This window comes from Doryrhamphus excisus, linkage group LG6 (genome assembly GCF_037039965.1).
Source record: "Doryrhamphus excisus strain RoL-2023G ecotype Guam linkage group LG6, RoL_Dexc_Guam_v1.1, whole genome shotgun sequence".
Classification (NCBI taxonomy): domain Eukaryota; kingdom Metazoa; phylum Chordata; class Actinopteri; order Syngnathiformes; family Syngnathidae; genus Doryrhamphus; species Doryrhamphus excisus.
Genome location: NC_136362.1, coordinates 15,676,539 through 15,697,630, shown reverse-complemented (window position 1 = coordinate 15,697,630; position 21,092 = coordinate 15,676,539). Strand labels below are relative to the sequence as shown.

Below are 21,092 nucleotides of genomic sequence, written 5' to 3'. Positions count from 1 at the left end.
TTTATTTATTATTATTTACTGAAAATAAAATTATATAAAAGTAAAATTGTACTTTTTTGAACATGAAAAATCTATTGGTCATTGACATAAATATATAAGAGAAAAAAACACACACACAATTTTGCTGAAAACGAATCCTAACGTATTTTAGTAGGGGAAAAAAGATATAAAATTTCTTTAAAAATTAAATCAAATTTGACTTCACTGAAAAATAATTGTTTTAACTGACATTAAATCATTTTTTTACAAACAAAACCCAATTTTGTATAAAAAAATGTATGAACTTTTAACCGTAAGAAGACAAAAGGGTAACATTTTACTGGGACCAAAAAATCTGATTTTTATTTGTGAAATAAAATGTCTCAACACACAATCTTTGAAAAGTAGAATAAAATTTTACTTTACTGAAAAAATAAGTTTAATAAACAAGTTATTTTTTTTGCTTTTCCAAAAAAGGGAAAAAAACATGTTTTTATACAGGAAACACAAATTTTCTTCTTTTTCATAAAACAAAAGAAAAAATGTGCCAAACAATTATTCACTTTTTGGCCATGATTAACAAGTTGCATTCTGAAACGTTCTGCACAATTGTCTATGTCAGAAAAGGACTGGGAAGAAACACAGTTAATTTAATCCTGCCTCTTCTCTATATCTCAGAAATGACATGATAATGTAATAATAATTTGTTCACTTCCTGTGTTTAAGTGGCAGTAAAAAAAGAAAAAGAAAAGAATATAGAATATGTAGAATAGATATACTGTAGCTTTTGCAGTGATGAAGAAAAATTGGAAAAACAATGTCCTATTCTAAAGAAAAAAGCCGTAAAAGTTCAACATCACTTCCTCCAACTAAAAATGGACCAAAGGTGACTGAGTGTTGCATATGGCCCTTCCCTTACAGCAATGCAACATGGGAGCTCCAGGTTCCTGTCCAAGTCAGTGACGAGCTCCCCCACGCCTCTGGTTGGACCTGTTCCCCAAGGGGGGTGAGGCCTCAAAAAAAATTGACCTAGTAAAGTCACCAAGCATGAAAGGAATCCACGCACGAGAGTGCAAGTGGGAGGTGTGTCGGTGTTGTCTGTTTATGTAGTTTGACAGCACATGGAGACCCAAATCAACGCATGCACTGAATTTCATGAAAAGTCAAACACTAATAATTGAAGATGATGGTTGGAATGATGAATTGTATGTACAGTCCTATTTGCATATAATGACTGAACTTCAACCCCTGGACTTTTTCCTCTCAAAGGGTTGAAACTCATCACATTAGCATACGTAACAATTGAGTTTCACAGTATTGACCCCTGGAGAGGGGTGAGAAGGAGTATTCCCTGAAAACATTTGTTCCTTTGCTATAATCTGTGACAACAATTACAAGTCAATTAAATCATTAAGGTTTTTCTTGTCAACAAGGGAGCTAATATTTGTGAACGGGATACTGATGAGCTCCTTCATTTCACCAACTGAAAGTATATTTTATTATCTGTCCAGTTTTAACATACACGGAAAAATATGGTGCTCTCTCTCTTACAAACCAGTCACACCAAAAAAAAAATTGTTCATTCATATTCTCCATACCAAAAACATGTTTAAATGTTAAAATGTTTTTATTTCAACGATTTTAAATATATTTTTGTTCTAGTTTATTGTTTCATTTTCATTTATTTATACATTCATTTATTCTACACACAAGGGTATGAGGACAAATGGCAGGAACACAGACAAAATATGACAGATGCAGCCACACTGACATTATTAGACTTAAAAAACAACTTACAGAATAACTAAAACAGACTTTAAAACAACTATTACTTATATTTGAATTTAATTCAAATTTTTTATTAACTTGAAGTTTGAGTGAAATATTTATATTTATTTTTTTCCCCTATTTTTTTTGTCACTACGCCAGAGATGGGAAAAGGAGATCCATCTATCTATCTAGAAAAATGGCAGGCATCTCTTGAATGTGTGCACAAACTACTAGTCAGCTGTTTTCCAGCCCCCATATTGGTTTGCACTAAAACAAGCTGTGTTCCTCTCTGGTCCTGTGACACAACACATCGACTTTTTTTTTGCCAATTCAACAGAAAATGAAATGCTTAAATACAGCAACTTGACGTCGCATGCCATCCACAGTGCTAAACAGACTAAGCAGATAATAAACAGAGCTCAAGGATTACCATTCGTTGTCAATTAGCCAATTATGGCAAGGTCACCTGGTTGTAGGATTCATGAATGGACACACAGGCATGACTCAGGATTACTTAACGCATGTCACATGGTCATCCAGCTCATAAACTGCCCTCACAGACACTGACATTGTTGGAATCCGGCATCTCCATCACTTTGTTTGGACAGAGAGCCAAAACAAGATTCCATGTATGTTTGGGAGGGTTTTAAGCACGTCAGCATGCGCTACAATAATATGTACCGCTGTCTCAACCTAGTCAGTCATAGACAATGTTAATATTGACTCATATCATTTGATGCGTCCTCGCCATTTACACTGCTGTATTTGAGTCCGGATTGTTACAATTCAAATCTTGAGTTTGTTGTTCACCTTTGTACATCTTGCTGATGTTAGTCATCACTGTCATCCTGCATGGTGGCTTGAATAATGGGTCATTGGGCGCAGTTTGCAACATCTCTGTTAACCCCTTGTCTTCCTGCAGTTCATCGATATCCACTTGGCAACATTTGTCATCCTGTCGGTTGCAGACTTACTCATACACTGGGTTTTCTGCCGATTAGTTATTGTCTTTGAAAAAGACGACTAATGTTAGCTTCTTACAAAGAAAGCATATCACTCCACCTTTATCACCTTGCGGATTTTTTCCCCATTCATTGGACCAGCAACTCTACCATGCCCATCCACTTTCATGTCTCCACGCTTGCTACTCTCCGCTCCTCACCTTGCCCTCCCATCTTCATTGCTACCAACGACATAATATTTTTTTTTCAACCCGAATGCACACTCACAGGTGTGCAATTCCAAATGTGGAAATTTTACATTGTTCATGGTGTGATATTTGTAATGGTAATGGTTTTATTTCATTTGAACATGCATCAGATTACAATGTGCATCACATAATCAGTTCACAGTTCCACATGTCCAAAAGGAGTAGGAAGAAGCAAAGCTTATTAAATCCTACCCCTCCATCTGGTACTTTTACATTCAGTAACTTACATTTGTTCACTTCCTGCTTTCCTAATATAGTTTAAGTTTTTTTTATGTTTTTCTTTTGTCACGTACTGAAGTACGAGGTGATATGACCATACAATGACATAATGGGTACCATAGTAAGTGTCAATATAGTGATATATATAGCACATCATGACTGGTTCAAGACTCTTCATCCTTGTATTTAGCAAACATCAACTGCTTATATTGTTTCTTGAATTGGCTCATCGTTGTGCATTGTTTGATTTCCTTACTCAATCCATTCCATAGTTTGATTCCACATACTGAAAAGCTATGGTGTTTTAACGTAGTCCTAGTGTTTCCAATGTAGTTCTTCCCTGAGATCATATTTCTCCTCTCTTGTAGAGAAGTATTGGATGACATTTTTAGGTAATTGGTTGTTTTTAGCCTTATGCATTATTTTTGCTGTTTGGAAACTAACTATATCAGCAATTTTAAGTATTTGTGATTTTAGAAATAAGGAGTTAGTATGTTCTCTGTAGGCGGCATTGTGAATTATCCTTACTGACATTTTTTGCAGTACATTTAGAGAGTGAAGATTGCTTTTATAGTTATTACCCCATATTTCCACACAATAAGTAAGATATGGTAGAACCAGAGAGCAATAAAGAGTGTGGTTGAGTGTGGAGTATTTGTACATACATTTATATTTTCATGTAAAACAGCCATTTTTGGGGGGATTGTTCATGTTGTGACATAATTGCCTCCTCCTTTGATGTGTGAATCAGGGACTGCTCGGTGTCACTCTGTCCCCGCCCCCGACTGCTGAACACCAGTCACTCATTACATTGGCTGATCCGGACATGCGCAGCGGACTCACGAAGGAACACAGCTTTCTGATAAGATGTTTTAATCGTTTACCAATATAAATATTTTTAAGTATTTATTCAAATTCGATAGACTCCAGCGTACCTAATAACAAAAGTTAAACATACAGTAACGTTAGCGTGCATGCTAAATGTAATCGCTTTATTGGGCACTAAGTGAGCACCACCGTTGATTAACAGCATGGAACAGTTACATAAAGAAAAACTATTTCATTACAGTAAAACAACTGTTAATTTCACAGCCCAAAGGGACTGTACCATGATTATCCCCGCCCGAAGGGGATGGACTTGTTTGTGGGATGGGCGGCCCGACCGGTCCCTCCGGCCGTTTCCTGTCAGTGAATGGAGCGCACCCTGCTTGCAAGGTGGAACAACAGGTAGGCGCCAAGCAGGCAAGGCAAGCTGGTGTGCTGCAGGGGGTTTACGCGGAAACTCGGCATGAACCCTTCTGGATATGAGCTCTAGCGAAGCACAGCTTCAACCGTTGGCGTTTTGACTGTTATTTTCATTATTATTTGGCTACAAACGCCAGCAAAGGTTCGTTGCAGTGAATGCAAATAACAGCACGGGGCATCTGAGAATGTGTAAGGTAAGCGTACTACTTACCTCCTGCTATGCAATTCAACATCCATTTACTACGTTTATTTGTAAACTCCTCAACTTTATAATGTGATTTCAGTGGCGTTATTATTCATCAAATACGTAAATAACACAGTCTTGTGATATCAGTGTTGCATAATGTAAGACATGGAGCTGTATCTTGACCATGTGACTCACAATAATAACGCCTACAGCATTATTCTTATGTAAGTTTCTGCTCAAATTTGTCACTCTGAATGTCGTTATGTGTGATTATTCTTCAAATAAAGCGTCTACTGTCAGCTAGAGTGCAAGCATGAGGTGTGACCTCATGTGTCCTTGCTTTTAAATGCTCATTTGCAACAAATTATCTGTGCTTCTATTAATCCTCACAGTTGTTTTAAATCTTTCGCCTGAGAGACACACACTTGACGACGCGGGACAGTACCAGACCCAGATCCCCTGCTGGAGGTCATGGACGTTTTACGCAAGTCTTCAGTGTTTGCAGCAGAGGTCCTGGAAGTATTTGACCGATCTTTGACCGACAACGAGCTGGTGTCCCAGTCCAAAGCCTTGTGTCAGGACTACCTTGTCTCCAGGCTCAACCAGAACGGACTGGGATGGTCCAAAAGTGAACTCAATCTACAGCCTTCGAACTCTGCTCTTACCGAGGTCTCTTTTGTGCTTCTCTGTCTCGGTAAGACTGAAAAACACTACGTTTCCTTTCATGGGAATGATTGCAACCTCCAAGTAACAATATGGAGAAGATTTATCACATCTTATTGATGCTATGTACAAAGGAGAATTGTGGTTAACCTGCTTTAATGGTCAGTTGTGTGCTAAAATACCATATTGACCCAAATATAAGACGGTACTATTTCCTTTTTTTTCTGGAAAATTTGAGTCGTCTTATATTCAACTTTAAAGATTTATATTATATTTGCAAACCAAACAGGTGGCACAAAATGACTTCTCCCCAACCAAGCGAGTCAGAGGTTTTCTTCCTCTCACTCACACACAGTCTTCTTTTTGATGCATTCAAATGCAATGCAATGCTAGGTGTATATACAGTATATAATAGTGTCAGTAGTATCATCTCTATAAAGGCAGGTAGAAGAAGAATGTCAATTTGCATTGTTATGATTGTTTGTCATCCATTCATATTAAACGTCATCTTCTTCTTTTGTCTATGGGTTCCTCTTGTTACCTAGGTGATGAGCTGGAGTGCATACTGCCCAGTTTGTACAGGAACGTAGCCCGTCAGCTCAACATTTCTGTTGCCATGGAGAACATGGTTTCGGATGCTTTCATCGGCGTGGCAACGGAGATCTTCTCCACAGGTACAATACAGAGGAACTACAAACATTTTAGCTGTCCTACATGACAGGAGCACTGATGTTTTTAAAGGGGACATATTGTGCTCTTTCTGCTTTTCTGACCTATAAATGTTGTTAGGATGTTGTTTTATCTGGTTAAACAATGCCAAAGTTTCCGAAAATGAGGTTTGCGCATTTGGAAGTGAGCCCTGAAAGAAGTTTGGGATGGCTCTGAACACTCTGTTTCAGACAGTTTTTTTCTAACACCATCACTCCTTATATGGGTGTTCCCAAATGCAGGCTGTAGACGTAACACACCCCCCCCCCCACCACCCACCCACCCCGCTCTGCTGCACTGTGAAGATTTCACTGTTAGCATGGAGTATGACAAATCACAGGACAGTGGCCGTGCCCGGAGATGACCTGTGGGTGGGATGAAATTAAAATATACCGTTTTGGAAAGCCAAGGAAATACAGCTGGAATAGGTGCAGATTCTGGAAGATCTATAAAGCTTTCTGTGAGGGTTATCGTGTGTCGCTGTTCTATAGGAGTCCACAACTCAATACAAAGGGACGAAAAATAGCATAATAGGTCCCCTTTTAAGGACTGACTTGCGAGTAAAATATCCCTTGCTCTTTTGAAGGGCCGACTACAAAAGTATTAGTCTAAGATCTTCTATCTAATACTGCTCTGCTATGTCCAAGGAATTTGCTGCAAAAATGCTAAAAATGTCCTCAAGCAGGAGCACTCTGCTGTTTTTTTTTGTTTTTTTTTTACCAGAGAAGGTGGGTGTTGTATTAGAAGCTCATTGTTAAATAACCATATAGTAACCAAAGGACTTGCTGCATAATTTTTGGTGTTGGGAAGGATAATCGATCTTTGTGTGGTTGTCATGACGACAGCTCTGAATCATCACATCCGGCAAGTGTCCACAAAAGAAGAAGGCAAAAACATCCATGAAAGTAGTTTGGCCACTTTTTTTGTTGAACATGTCCATTCGCCAGGAAAGTTTAAATATAGACTCGCAAGCTCCGTTTGACTTTCCTGCCTTTTTTGGGGACGTCCCAAGGATGTGCACATTTTTGGAAGTGGCGTGGGATTCCTGGTGAAGAGCAACATACTTTGACAAGTGGATATAAATAGAAGGAAATTCACATAAGCCTTTTGGCTCAGTATGCCTCATGAATTAAGGCTCCTCTGTATGGGGGGGAAAAAAAAGTACATGGATTTCTTTCAGCGTTATCTACCAATACCATATATACTCATAAAGACCCTGTGGTTTCCCCACATTGACACATTACAAGCTGCTCCTCCATTTATCTTCTTTCCGCCTTCTCCTCCAGTTATCCCTGACAATCGCCTCTATTTTTGGTGAGCTTCTCAGTAAAGGGAGGAGGACATGTCGAGCTCTGACAGCTACCACAGACACTTTATCTTGTTAAAGCTCGCCTCAGGCTCAGGCCGTCCTCTTTATAGGTGCTGTCGTACTCCGTTAGGGCTGGGATGGCGATGATGCAAGCCTTCAAGGAGGTTAATGCCATTAATCCCACTGAGTCTTTGATGGCAGCAAAAATTGCTAACAGAATCTAGAGAGAGAATAGCTCGTATGCATATTTTGATTAATTGTGGTGGAGGGCTACAGTGGGGGATGACATCGTGGGTTAATTTAACACAATGTGTTAGCGCTTAGTCGTTGGTACCCACATAGAATGGTAGTTCATTGTTGGATATTAATTATTTGTTCTGTTTTATTTTTTAGTTCCCACTGTTAGTAAGTTCTGTTTATCACCCCTGATATATACTGTACATGCGTGTGACACACAGGCTGGCTGACAAGAGGGTTCACTCTGCATCTGTTTGTGCTCATTGGTTCTATAAGTGGAATGAATGGTGAGAGTGGGCTGTCATCTCATTCAGCCTTTTTGTGGAGGCGGGGCTACTAGCTACGGTAGCCACAACCCAAGCTGCAGTTAGCTCCGTTAGCAGCATATGCAAATATGAATGACAACACAAAAGCGATATTACACAGTGTAAAGTGTGGGAATGTTTTGATTTTAAACAAAATGAACAAGATGAGCGCATCAACAACGACTGACACGGACAATTTTCCCAATCTGGGGGGAAAAAAGTCACTGATAAAAGTGCTCGGGTAGCGGCGCTTTCTGAGTTGCTGAGGCGTTTGGTTGACAAATATAAACAAATCAGTGCAAAATGGGGCTCGCCCACAGAGTAGACAGTGACGATGGCTACTCTGAAAGGGGGAAACACCCTCCACTCCCAATCCAAAGATACTGTTCCTGACTTCCACGCAATGTTGAAGAGATGTGTCAGCCAAGACAGTCCCTCAACATCCAGAGCCTTGAGGAATTCAGGCCACCCCCGTAGCTTAGCCATGGTGATGGAAATGTTCATGTACATATCCTCTGACTCTGGTATGTCAGGGGGGATTTAGAAGGGCCTCAAAGTGTTCCTTCCACCGTCCCATCACATCCTCAGTCGAGGTCAGCAGGCCCCCGTGGACCGGGCATTGCTTCCCCTTTTATGAGGCGTCGGACGGTTTGCCAGAGTCTCTTGGAGGCAGACTGAAAGTCGTGCTCTATGACCTTACTGAACTCTCCCACATCCGAGTTTTTGCCCGGACTGCCACCAAAGCTGTGTGCCGCTGTGCCCGATGATACCTGTCAGCTGCTTCAGGAGTCCCACAAGCCATACATGCTTAATAGGACTCCTTCAGTTTGACAGCAGCCCTGACCTCCGGTGTCCACCATCGGGTTTGGGGCCGATGATACGACTACAAAGTCAATCATAGACTTGCGGCTTAGAGTGTCCCCAACCTGAAGGCGTAGGAAAAATTACCCTCTCCAAGCTACGGAGCTATTAATAAGCTCACACCAGATCACCGCCTCTCCCCTCCAGCAACCCCAGAGTAGAACAAGGTCCAGCCCCTCTCGAGAAATTTGGCTGCAGAACTGAAACTGTGGGTCGAGGTGAGTCAAACTGCGTATATCATGGAATGTCTCAACCTCTGGCACAAGTTTGGGCTCCTTCCCCACCAGAGTAGTGACATTCCATGTTCCAAGAATATATAGACCAGACCATAGACCATATTTGGCCGCCAAAGACCAGGCCACCCAGGTGCCCACCATTGACCGCCACCCAAAATGCAATGCACCCTGGCTTCTTCAGGGTGGGCCGCGCCGGGCCCCCAGGCGCTTGCACATTTTGCTGTTATGCTTACTATATGCAATATTATGTTATGCTATATTGTCACCAGAGTTCATTTAGTATGGGACCAAGTTTTATAGTTACGAATGCTAGAAATCTATGACAATCTATGACAATCTATAAGACATGACACCCATTTAAAAAGTATTAAGTAATCACTCCAACAGAGTTCACTTAGGATCATTATTATTATTATTTTTGCTATTAGATATTTAACAAAATACATTATTGTATATCATTATTTCTACCTTTCGAAAATGTGAAAATGTTAGTGATTGCAAAGTGTTACATTTTGCTGTGTATAAAGCAGCTCCACCTAAATAGCAGTGCTGACGGCAAATGAGAAACAGGTACCCCTGCATGTGTTTTCCAGCGACTGCAAAGTAGCTGCACATCGTTCCAAACAGCAAACCAAAACAAGAGCAAAATGAGAAACAATGAAACAATGAAACAAAGGACAAGCCAAGTTGAACCTGTCATGGTGGACAAGACATAAAGCAAGGCGTCGTCCTTCAATACAATACAATGCTCTAGTATCACACCTCAGTAAAAGTCACTCCTAGTCACTAGTGCTGAGTGACATTGGTAAGAAAGCCAATATCGAGCATATCTAGTATATTTCTTTTTAATTAAAATGTGAACTTTATAGTTGACACCGGTTTACTGCCTCGTACTGTTTGTTCATATAAGTGACTCTTCATTCCTGTGCCCCTACTGCAGGTATAACGTGGGGCAAGGTGGTCTCCATGTACGCAGTAGCCGGAGCCTTGGCGGTGGACTGTGTCAGGCAAGGCTATGTGAGTACTGTTCACATCATCGTGGACAGTCTGGGGCAGTTTGTTCGCAAGTACCTGACTCATTGGCTGAAGAGACGAGGAGGCTGGGTGAGTTATACATGTCGTCTTATGTCATGTCTGCTCATCCTTACTGGTGCATTACTGTGTGCAGTGTTGTCAACATAATTCAACATAAAAAAAAGCATAATGCTGTTTCTATGCTGCATAATGCTCTATGCTGACCGAAGTCGCATCAGTTCCTGGTCTAGGATGTCAAATCAATGTGCCTAGGAAAGAAGTTTCGGTAATGTTTTAAATCATCAAAATATGGTATGATACTGTAGTATTGCATGTTATCATCAAACTACTTGATGATGCATGATCACAGAATGGACGTATATCAAACAATAAAACATTGTTAGGTTTTTTTTTAGAGGGCTTCATAGTTGAAATACTGTAGGTACCTCCCAATGAGGTTCTCGTTAGAAAAGGGAAAGAAATATGTGTTCATGACAAATCACAATTTAAAATTCATGATTGTCATGATTTGACCTCCATAACTGCCTTTTTTTTAAAAAAAAGTTTTTTTCCCTAGTGCGCCGACCTCACAGCTAGGAGACCAGAGTTCAATTCCACCCTCGGTGTGGAGTTTGCATGTTCTCCCCGTGCATGCGTGGGTTTTCTCCGGGTACTCCGGTTTCCTCCCACATTCCAAAAACATGCTAGGATAATTGGCGACTCCAAATTGTCCATAGGTATTAATGTGAGTGTGAATGGTTGTTTGTCTATATGTGCCCTGTGATTGGCTGGCGACCAGTCCAGGGTGTACCCCGCCTCACGCCCAAAGACAGCTGGGATAGGCTCCAGCACCCCCCACGACCCTCATGAGGAAAAGCGGTAGAAAATGAATGAATGAGTTCCAGTTGAACTGTCCTAATTTATGTGTCTGCTGCAGGTGGACATGACAAAATGCGTGGTGAAGAAGGACCTCAGTCCTGAACACCACTGGCTTTCCTCCGCTCTGGAGTCTCTGCGCTACTTCCTCACCATGATGTACGTGTACATCATGAAGGACCAGTGACCCACGCCGCCCATGGAATCTTTATTTTTTTGATGCCACATGCCAATAAAAGACATCCGGCCCGGGTGATTTGACTTGTTGCTGATTGGACATTGACAAATGTGTCATCAGCATCTTTTGGCTTCTGTCACATGACTCTGCACATGATTGCGCTTCATCCAAAGGGTAGTCGCAGTGGGAGTGAACAACTCGTAAGGTGATGGAACAAGTGCTTTTTCCACACAAATACTGTTCATGTATGAAGTCACGTGATGGAGCGCTGCATTGAGATGTGGCAAAGAGGTATTTAACTGAGGCCTTTACACCTCAGCATGCTGCAATATTAATAATATCTCTTGCTTCCATCTAATGGCTGTAATCCATCAAAATTTCACCAAGAAATGCTGGATTGGTCTTTCAGGGTCCAGTGTTTTGGCCAAAGCACTTCTGCACAGAGGACTTGTGTGCATATTTCATTGGTGTGTTTTCCTTAACTTTTAATCTGTAAATAGATAATATTTATGATTTTATTTTTTCAATAATTAAAGCCATTGCAGTATAAAAAATGTCAGAATGCGGGTGTAACATTACTTGTTTCCTTCTTTTTACAGTGTTGATCTATGTGTGTATGAATGTTTTTTTCTGCAATAAATCACGAAGTCCTACTTTTTAAATGATTTTCTCATTTATACCCCACCTGAATGGGTGTTAAACTGTGGAAGTTATTTAGTTTGTTGTGTTGAGTAACGTGCAGGCAAGGGGGGCAGATGGGGCAGAGCCTCGCTGGTCATGATGAAAAAAACCATAACAAAACAAATATTTAAATATATAAATTATTCATTCATTATGTGAATATTTGTCCATTGAGCTGTATTCTATTGTAGTATTTCCTGGTCTATTATGTATTTTCTTAATGATGCCAGTTGTTTTTTAACAACAGTTTCTTAAAGGGGATCTATCTACCTATAAATATAGCTGGAATGTTGTATTCTCATGTTAAACAATGTCAAAGTTTCATATAATGAGGTTTGTGCATTCTGAAAGACGTTTGTGATCGCTCAAAAGGCTTGGTTTTAAAAGGCGTGGTAAAACTGCCTCTTTGTGACATCACAGAGGGGCGGGCTTCCTTATATGGTTCATAGTTAGGAAGAACTTTGGTGTGGAGTGGGCATGTCCGGAGGCGGGCCGTGTATGGGTGACTCCAAATTGTCCATCGGTATGAATGTGAGTGTGAATGGTTGTTTGTCTATATGTGCCCTGTGATTGGTTGGCGACCAGCCTCTCGCCCGAAGACAGCTGGGATAGGCTCCAGCATGCCCGCAAACCTACTGAGGATAAGTGGTATAGAAAATGGATGGATGAATGAGCAGAAAAAAAACTAATCAATACAAATGAGTACAAAAAGATAAGACTTGTGTTTTGATGCATCTGATTACCTAATTCGCTTCCACCAGCAAACCTTAAATTAAACCATTTCACTTCAAAAACATTATTTATTGACACCCTAATGCACCCTTATGAAAATAAATCCACTGTACACAAGACTCAGCCATCAGCTATCTTTATACTTGATGAATATGGAATTTAACATACGTTCTTCAGTGTTTGATAAGATTCACAGTAAGCATGCACAAAAAGACAATTTACACAGAGCAGTTTAAAGATGATGCTATGACATGAAAAAAAGAGTTAATCATCATGTCATCTGATTCCTATTTAGCTAATTTAATCATGGGTTTCTGCTTTATTGCATCTTTTTGGCTCAAGATGTCCGTACGTAAGTGATGTGCAAGTGTTCTATCAGTGGCTGGTTGTCTGTTGCCATGGAGACCCTCTGTTCCAGTTTACCATCTGCTTTGAGCTGAAACACTCTGGAAATCTGAAACAAAAAATATGGGAGAATTTTTTCGTGTGTCCTCCCCACCCAGTTGACCCAATACATATGAGATATGCACCTCCTGTACATGTGGCTCCTTGGCGAAGGAGATTCTGGCGACAGAGTGGCTCCGCAGGTTCAGCTGCTGGCCTGTCAGTTCGCCCTCTTCAATCTCCACCAGACCTGTGGAAAAAACAAAACAAACACACAATGTTGAACGTCTTATGGTCTTCGTCTTATGCACCAACTTTTCACTATACCTGCAAAAATGTTCACTATATGGCTCAATATGACTTGATTTGGTGGCCAACATGCAAACCACTCATCCATCGTGCGGCCCTTTTATGTCACTCAACATTCATTGAAAAGTATTTTCAAGTCATCAGGCTAAAGTCCGAGTCAAAATCCAAGTCAAGTTGCAAGTCTTCGGTGATATTGTCAAGTGGAATCCAAAATCATCATAATTGTGACTTAAGTCCAAGTCATGCGATTCCGGGCCACACCTCTGTAAGCCAGTACCTGAGTTCTGTGCCACAATAAAAGCCACTTTGTTGGTTCCCGGCTGCATTCTTATGAAGCCACACTCTCTGTGCAGTGGCTTCTTGGAGTCTGCATGGAAGGCATTGAACCTATCAGAACGAAAAGATTGAGCTGCCAACATGATGCTTTGGGATCAGATATGGGATCAGTTCCTTGTGTGCAACTTTGCATGCAAAAGACCTGTCAAAACCTACATGAAATTGATGACTGGTTGTCCAACATGGCTGAAGTGAAGCATCTCTGAGTAGCGGAAAGGTTTGATGGTGGGAAAGCATCCCTCCCCTGGTTCATCAGACTGCCATGTACCCATGAGCCAGTCTAGAGGCAAAATGGCTGGGTTCATCTCCACTAAATACAAAACACAAGAGGATAGAGAGAATTCATTATAAAATGATGTAATACCAAAGTTAAAAAGATTTAAAAAGTCCAAATAAATAGTTTGTCTGTATTAACACCTTCACTTGAAAGCAAAATGTATATAAAACAGTGCTTCAGTGCAGTAACGTATTGCAATACTACGCTTTACCAGCAGGTGGTGGTGACGGACTACAAGCGGCTCATTTCCGGTCTACAGAAGAAGAATGTTGCACTGGACTGGTTGACGAGGTGACTCTTCCGATAGTTTACTGTAGAAACCACAATTTTACCTTTAAAAATCACCCCTAATACTTGTCTGAGGAGGAGAAGCTCCCAGATATATCGGAACTATGAGATAACTTAAAAGAGTCAGGAGGACGGTACTTGAAATGCTTAAATTCTTTACTAGCTTCAGTGTCCTACCCAGAGCCACCGCAATCTAGTTTAGCTCTGTGGTCATTCTCTTAAAATGGAGAGGACATCACACTTAACTTATTTTATACATTCATACATTAAAAAACATCGTCCTACCTGAATGCATTACAGGACACGACATTATGCAAATCGACTGCAGCCAAGAAACCGGATTTTCTACGGCGCTGTGGCTCTGACGTCATCCGCACGGTCACACCAGTGGATTATGGGAAATATAGTTTGGCACTTTAACGCGTTTTAAATACCTGTATGTGAAAAGTAGCCGTATCTTGTACGCATACCCCACTTTGGGAACCAAGGTTGTAAATGTTTCTGCACTGGCTTTTTACTTTAGCACACAATGAGGCCAACAATTGATAAAACAATCCACATTTATTGACATCTATCAGTGCATTCAGCTTAGACCATGGTGTCTAGTTGTCAAGTTCAAAACTACTCACAAACAAGAAACAGTCTGTTTTGCAACGCATTTACAATCACGAATACAGATTATGCATTATTATCATGAATATTTCCTTTGTCTGTGGTCAGTGGGAATCTTTTTTTTAAGCCTTGCTTTTTTTACAGTTTTTCAGAGCATCTGCCAAGGCATGCAGTGCCATGTCAGCGTTTGTCTTCTCACAGTTGTACCCCATCAGTCCGATCCGCATCACCTAATGGAAAGTAGCATGCATCAGAAAGTAGATTGATAGTGACTAAGAAGTTAATTAAGTGATGCTATTAAACTCTACTGCTTCGTCATTGAAGATAATCTTAGATTGCAACAATAATCAATGCAAGTCATTTGTTTACTATACAGGCCGGATACCCACCATGCCAATGGAAGGGCCCAGGCCTCCAGTCATCTCCATTTGGTGGTTCTTCATGATGTATGCCAGTAACTGTCTCCAGTCATAGCCGTCAGGGATGGCGATGGTTGTCACTGAGGGAAGCCTCAAATCCTGCAGAGCATTTCACAAAGTCAATACCGGAAATGATGAAGCACAAGGTAATAAACAATACAATAATACATCTTAATTCGTGTTCATCATGTATTTTCTATGGTAATTCAAATTGGGTTCTATTTCAAAATTGGTAAATGGCACATGTTGAATACAGAAAGTGCAAAAAAAACATAGTTTTAGCCATTGATGTGGACATGTGGAACTGTGAATTGTAACGTGTTCCAATGTAACCTGTATGTATGTTCAAAATAAAATTAAATCATTACCATTCATTAATGTTAATGCTTGTCTATCTGCTCACCTTATCAGGGATGAAGAGTTTGAGGCCTAAGTCTTCCAGTCCTTTGTACAGGTAAGCTGCCACCTCTTTGTGTTTCCGCCAAGACTCCTCCAGCCCCTAGAGGGCGACATTATTCAGGTTACTCACGATAGGAATACATATAAAAAGTATAATATACAAAGTAAAAAAAACTATTACTAGGATTGTCAAGTGAATGATTTACAATTGAAAAAGGTATCTTTTGAATACACTGAAGGACATAGAATGTTGAATGCCACACAAAATTTTGGGGAAAGTATGCCTCAAAAGATTTCAGCTCAGTGAGCATCTAAAGGATGAGCTATTTGGTTTTCAAAATGTTATTTTTGGGAGCATGCCACCACAAATATAGTGATCATAAAGCCAACTTATTTTCATATAACTAGAGTAGCAACTAAAGTAGTCCAACCTATGTTTGTTTCTTAAGCTAGCCAGTTATTTGTTACACGCATCTCTAACCAGGCTCCTCAGTCCAAAAGTTCAAAATATGATAAACAGTAAAAATTAAGCTGCATGCATTAGAAGGAAGAGCGAATGTACAATTTATTTGTTTTAATGTCAGCAACTTAAATTATTTTCACACTTCCGTGACAGTTAAGGTTGTTAAAATGGCACTTAAATCATAGCCCCTATAGTTAATTAAGGTTATGAACAAATTGGAGGTCCTGAATTGATGAAGTGATGTCGTGTCCCCTTACCCTCTCAGCAAGAATTGCCAAACTCTCTCTTAAGGCAAAGAAACCAGAGACTGGGCCAGTATGGTGATATCTAAAAATAAATAAAATAGTGATCAGTGAGCTGTGCTGAATACATTCAGATAATGTAAGTCAGATTGTAATCAAGCTTACATTCTGGCTGGTTTTCCATCACAACCCCAGTAGTTGGACAAATGCGTCATGTCAAAGAGGTAGGAGACGGGTTTTGTTTTCCTATTAAACATCTTGTGGCTGTGTGAGGTTAACACGGACACAATGCATGTTAATTGTTGTTTTTTTTTAATTCCTGGTGCAGTTTTGTGTTGATGTGAGTTCTTCCTCACCATGCTCTGTCATTGAAAGAGATGGGTGCTGTGCCAGGCGGTGCATTCAGGGCCTTTTGAGAGCCAGTATACAGGATATCAATGTCTACCAGCAAAACAAGAGGCGGGTTAAATTTGAAAACATGTTTTCAAGTTCCAAGTTTGTCATCAGTGTCTTACTTTGCTGGTCCATGAAAATAGGCGCTGCCCCAAGTGATGCAACTGTGTCCACAAGGAACAGGCAATCATGTCTATAAAGATAACACAATATTAAAGTTGGGTAGTTCAAAACTGACTTGTGCAATGAAATAGATAAACTTGGGGGCGCACTTTCTGCAGATGTCCCCAATGCCGTCCATGGGGTGGCATAGACCAGCAGATGACTCTCCATGTGTGAGGAAAAACAGGACCGGCTTGTGTTTTTCTATAGCCTACAGCAATTGGGGGATGTAGTTTCAATCCATGGAATAATAACACTTTATACAAGGTTAAATCATATTTACCTGTTCAATTTCCTTATTGCTGAAATATCCACCTGGCGTTTTCACCATTCTATGTACATTTGCACCTACAGATTAGAAACCGCATTCACTGACCAGGCAAATGTATAACCTATAACCTATAACCTCTGTGCGTAAATTCGTGCGTAAAGACATACCCATTCTTTCCGCGATTTCTGCAACTCGCTCCCCCCAGATCCCATTAATGGCGACAAGAACACTCTCCCCGGGCTCCACCGTGTTAAAAACCGCACACTCCATGGCAGCGTGACCGGACCCACTCATTGCAATTGTCATGTTGTTGTGTGTCTGGAAGGCGTACTGGATCCCCTTCTTAATGTCATTCATGATCTAACAAAAACACATCACAACAACAAAGTTAGTCATTTGTGATCCCACACAAACACATAAAACAAACTATGTTTTTGTTAGTTAGGCTGCAATTTAAATTTAATTAGGGCTTTTTCATGCATCGACCCAAAGTAGTGCACCTCTTAATGTTACTTAGACTTATAATAGGTGTTGAAAACGCCCCAAACAAATGCATTACCTCATACATTTCTGCATGCAGGTGACCAATTATCGGCTTGCCCCCAGCAGCTAAAACACGCGGGGGGATGTTTGAGGGTCCTGGTCCGAACAAATAACGCAGAGGAGCCTCGAGTGGCCGCAGCATGCAAGCCGGTGGCGGCATAGTGACAGACGACATGGAGCGGTCCAGGCGTTGCAGCAGGGGCGCACTCCTGGCAGTTAGTGGACTGTCGAGGCCAGCAGATGCTGAGGCAGCCTGCTGGGCTAGAAGCCCTGCACTCCGACTAAACAGGGTGCGCTGCATCATGGTGGGTGTCCTGTTCCTTGCAAACTTTGCACCACGTTCGAGCACCACTGTCAGACTGTGATTGAGCCCTGCTGTGCGCGCTTTGAGTACAGATGTAAAAGCAATAGGTCTTTGACCTGCTGGGCAAGGGGCGTGTGCAAAGCACCAGGTTAGACTGAGTTCCAAATATGGGTGTTGACTTTGAAATATAGACTATTTATTGCACAGTTTCATATGCAGCAATGTGCAAAAGCTTTGGACCACCATCTAATTGCCATTTTCACTCTTTAGCGGTATACAGTTAAACACATATTGACATACGTAGCTTATATATTTCTCACTTTAGCACATAAATGTAATGGTGACAAGTGTCGTACAAGTGGAAAAAGAAGCTAATTACCATGAAATAATATAGGCTGAATCCCAATTCTACTCCTTGGCCTTGTCTTAATCCTTACCCCTTGATTTTGCGCATTCATGAGAATCAAGTGGTGTCCCAATCATACCCAAACCTAGGGATAAGGGACAAGTGCTAAGGGGCTATATACACCCCTTGAAACCTACAAAGCTACAACATAAAACACAATATATATAATATACTCACCAATGATTTGATACTCAATTAGTGGTCTGCTAATTAACAACATCAGCGACCATCTCCAGTGTTCAGAATTTACAATGAACATTATAAAAAAAAAGGGAGGACGCACGGTGGATGAGTGGTTAGCATGTAGGCCACACAGTCAGGAGATCGGGAAGACCTAGGTTTGATTGGCATCTCTTTGGCGTTTCCATGTTCTCCCCATGCATGTGTGGGCTTTCTCCAGGTACTCCGGTTTCCTCCCACATTCCAAAAACATGCTAGGTTAATTGGCGACTCCAAATTGTCCATAGGTATGAATGTGAGTGTGAATGGTTGTTTGTCTATGGTTGTGTGCCCCTGTGATTGGCTGGCAACCAGTCCAGGGTGTACCCTGCCTCTTGCCCGAAGATAGCTGGGATAGGCTCCAGCATACTCGCGATCCCCATGAGTATAAGCGGTAGAAAATGAATGAATGGAAACCAATATTAAAAAATGCTGTATACAACACATACGTAAGTGTTCAGATGTGTCATGTTACACATATCTGTATCGGAAATTGAGAGTTGCACAATATCGGCATATCAGTTTTCGGCAAAAAAAGCCAATATCGGACAATATCAGACTTCTACGGTGATCACGCCTGTTGAACATGTTGCATTGTTGTTTATGAGGCACCAGCATATTGAAAGCAATTGACTATTGACCTCAGGTGGAGCAATGGGTCGCTTGGAACTCATTCAAGTCATTATTCATTTTTTGCAGGTTGTTCTGTTGATTTTATCTTAGGGAAGAGGAGGCTCCTCTCTGAGAACCAATCTGTTTTTGCAGAGGAGGAGCTAAAAGCAGCGAATGCGCAGGCATGCACAAGTGCACACCCACCCACACCCACATGCCCTCGCCAATGAACAGACCCTATTTCAAAAACAATTGTTCAGTTTTAGGTCCATGTTCCACATAAATGCCTCATACTGTGTACATTTAAAATGCTGTGACTATTTTGGGTTGACCTCGTTTAGGATTTATTACCGTTGGTACCTTTTCCAAATGATTAAATTGACTGGTACAGAATTTAGAAATGATTGTACTTGAATGATAGATTAGAAATAATGTTTCGACTAAAAAGTCATGCTTGTTATTAACTTAACTTCATACTTCCTCTTAATTCCTTCAAGTTGTTATGTCATAACAGGCACGCTAAGGTGTCCTTATCTGTGCCTCCAGCCGAGTAAATAATTATACCTTTGGTAAATAAGTGGGACCTAGTGTTACCCTAGGACTGGCCTTTGCACTGGACGCACGACTTGAAATGTGCCCAAACAGCGAGGGAGGAAGAGCCAAGTGCATGGAAATAACAGAACAACACGTGATCTTGTGTGTTTGGTGACAGCTGTTGAACACTGTCTGTTAACTGGTTTTGTTGTTTTTGAACCTTTCGCTGTCTGCTGCCGTTGCCGGTATAGTTGCAATCACGCAAGGCTTTAATTTATTTAGCTACAATCTTGTTCTTGTTGTTTTGATAGGGTAAATAATCCTGAGACAATAGCACTGGGCTGTTAGCACAACATGTTTTTGTTTTTGTTTTATAGGACTTTTGTCCTTGAGCACCATTTGGCTTGTTGACAGGAACTGGAACTTTTCATAATACAAAAAAACAACAACCCCAAATATAATAAATTAATACATATATAAACTGTAGCTGTCATATTGTGAAGGCACTGTTTCAACTAATATTTGAACATTAATATAGACATAGACTTTCTTCATTGTCATTGCACAATAACACAGCAGTGAAATTGCCAACAAAATGTCGTTGCCTGGCTCCCGTGTAATAATAAATAATAAATAATAATGTGGAGAATAAATAGATTACATCAAATATGAACAACAATGTGCAGCGTAATCAGTAATTTGTACAAATAATTTCAATCATTTAGAATAAATAACAATAATTTAAAGTTATGGTTGTGCATGTGGGCAGGTAGAGGGGCTTATTTGGCGGTCATACAAGTGTAAAAAGAAGCTGACACACACAATTGGGCACTGCTTTTACTACTGCTGTGTCTCGATAGTGGTTCTTTGGTTGTCGTCACACTTTCCCTCTTTGCCATCCTTGGTACTTTGTGATTTGGTGTCATCACAAACAGAAAGCTAAAGAAAAATGAAAACAAGCATGTGCGCTTAAATATTTCACATTGTCACACAAGTGTTTTGTGATTCCTCCAGTAGTCATTTTAATACGTGCTCAATAGGGAGATATCGACAAACCAATGGTTTGAGGTTTTTGTTTGATCTAACATGAAGAACAACATGACAAGGCAATCAGTATCCACCAAGATGCCCTTTGACCTTTCAGAGGCTTTTGTGTGGTAAACAGGGCCAAGGCTGACTTTATCATTTCTCCTTTTTTCAGTTCAGATCAGCTGGCCATGCTCAGGTTGCCAAACCTACAGTATACTGATCTTTGCGCAAGTAATAAATCGCATTAAACACTATTGAACACCTAAGTACTACAACTGTTCAATTATGTTAATGTAGTTTTCAATATGTTGTACACAATACAGTATGTGTTGTGTTGCATGCATTACACCGCATGGAGAACCACACCACACATACGTACGCATGTTGGAGCGATGCGGCCACCGGTTTCCTCCCACATTCCAAAAATTAAAGTCAGACACATGAACTGCAGGGGCTGCAGGGTGGAAGAGGTTAGCATGC

The 21,092-nt window shown here is 40.7% G+C and overlaps 3 protein-coding genes across 5 annotated transcripts; 1 reads left to right on the top strand and 2 right to left on the bottom strand.

Annotated features, from left to right (window-relative positions):
* Window positions 1-4,203: 4,203 nt before the first annotated feature.
* LOC131126408 (bcl-2-related ovarian killer protein homolog A) lies at window positions 4,204-11,661 on the top strand. Of its 2 annotated transcripts, XM_058068903.2 has the most exons (5): window positions 4,204-4,617; window positions 5,003-5,304; window positions 5,819-5,947; window positions 9,870-10,033; window positions 10,881-11,660. In XM_058068903.2, exons 2-5 carry the CDS (start codon window positions 5,082-5,084, stop codon window positions 11,004-11,006), a joined length of 642 nt encoding a protein of 213 aa, XP_057924886.2. In that variant the 5' UTR covers window positions 4,204-4,617; window positions 5,003-5,081; the 3' UTR covers window positions 11,007-11,660. The 2 variants fall into 2 exon arrangements, with proteins under 2 accessions (XP_057924886.2, XP_078647667.1); XM_078791541.1 differs by lacking the exon at window positions 4,204-4,617 and having other exon boundaries at window positions 5,049-5,304; window positions 10,881-11,661.
* A 799-nt stretch (window positions 11,662-12,460) lies between these two features.
* Window positions 12,461-14,464, bottom strand: thap4 (THAP domain containing 4). Of its 2 annotated transcripts, none has more exons than XM_078791540.1 (5): window positions 13,928-14,036; window positions 13,596-13,749; window positions 13,381-13,490; window positions 12,941-13,044; window positions 12,461-12,864 (listed from the first exon to the last, which is right to left on the bottom strand). In XM_078791540.1, exons 2-5 carry the CDS (start codon window positions 13,742-13,744, stop codon window positions 12,748-12,750), a joined length of 480 nt encoding a protein of 159 aa, XP_078647666.1. In that variant the 5' UTR covers window positions 13,745-13,749; window positions 13,928-14,036; the 3' UTR covers window positions 12,461-12,747. The 2 variants fall into 2 exon arrangements, with proteins under 2 accessions (XP_078647666.1, XP_057924888.2); XM_058068905.2 differs by lacking the exon at window positions 13,928-14,036 and adding an exon at window positions 14,290-14,464 and having other exon boundaries at window positions 12,462-12,864.
* Window positions 14,465-14,546: 82 nt separating this feature from the next.
* Window positions 14,547-17,893, bottom strand: agxtb (alanine--glyoxylate and serine--pyruvate aminotransferase b). The gene is made up of 11 exons (XM_058068901.2): window positions 17,525-17,893; window positions 17,133-17,325; window positions 16,978-17,042; window positions 16,805-16,905; window positions 16,655-16,725; window positions 16,496-16,580; window positions 16,305-16,403; window positions 16,155-16,224; window positions 15,439-15,534; window positions 15,006-15,134; window positions 14,547-14,846 (listed from the first exon to the last, which is right to left on the bottom strand). The coding sequence occupies exons 1-11, from the start codon at window positions 17,810-17,812 to the stop codon at window positions 14,739-14,741; spliced, it is 1,305 nt and encodes a 434-aa protein (XP_057924884.2). The 5' UTR covers window positions 17,813-17,893; the 3' UTR covers window positions 14,547-14,738.
* Between the last annotated feature and the right edge of the window lie 3,199 nt (window positions 17,894-21,092).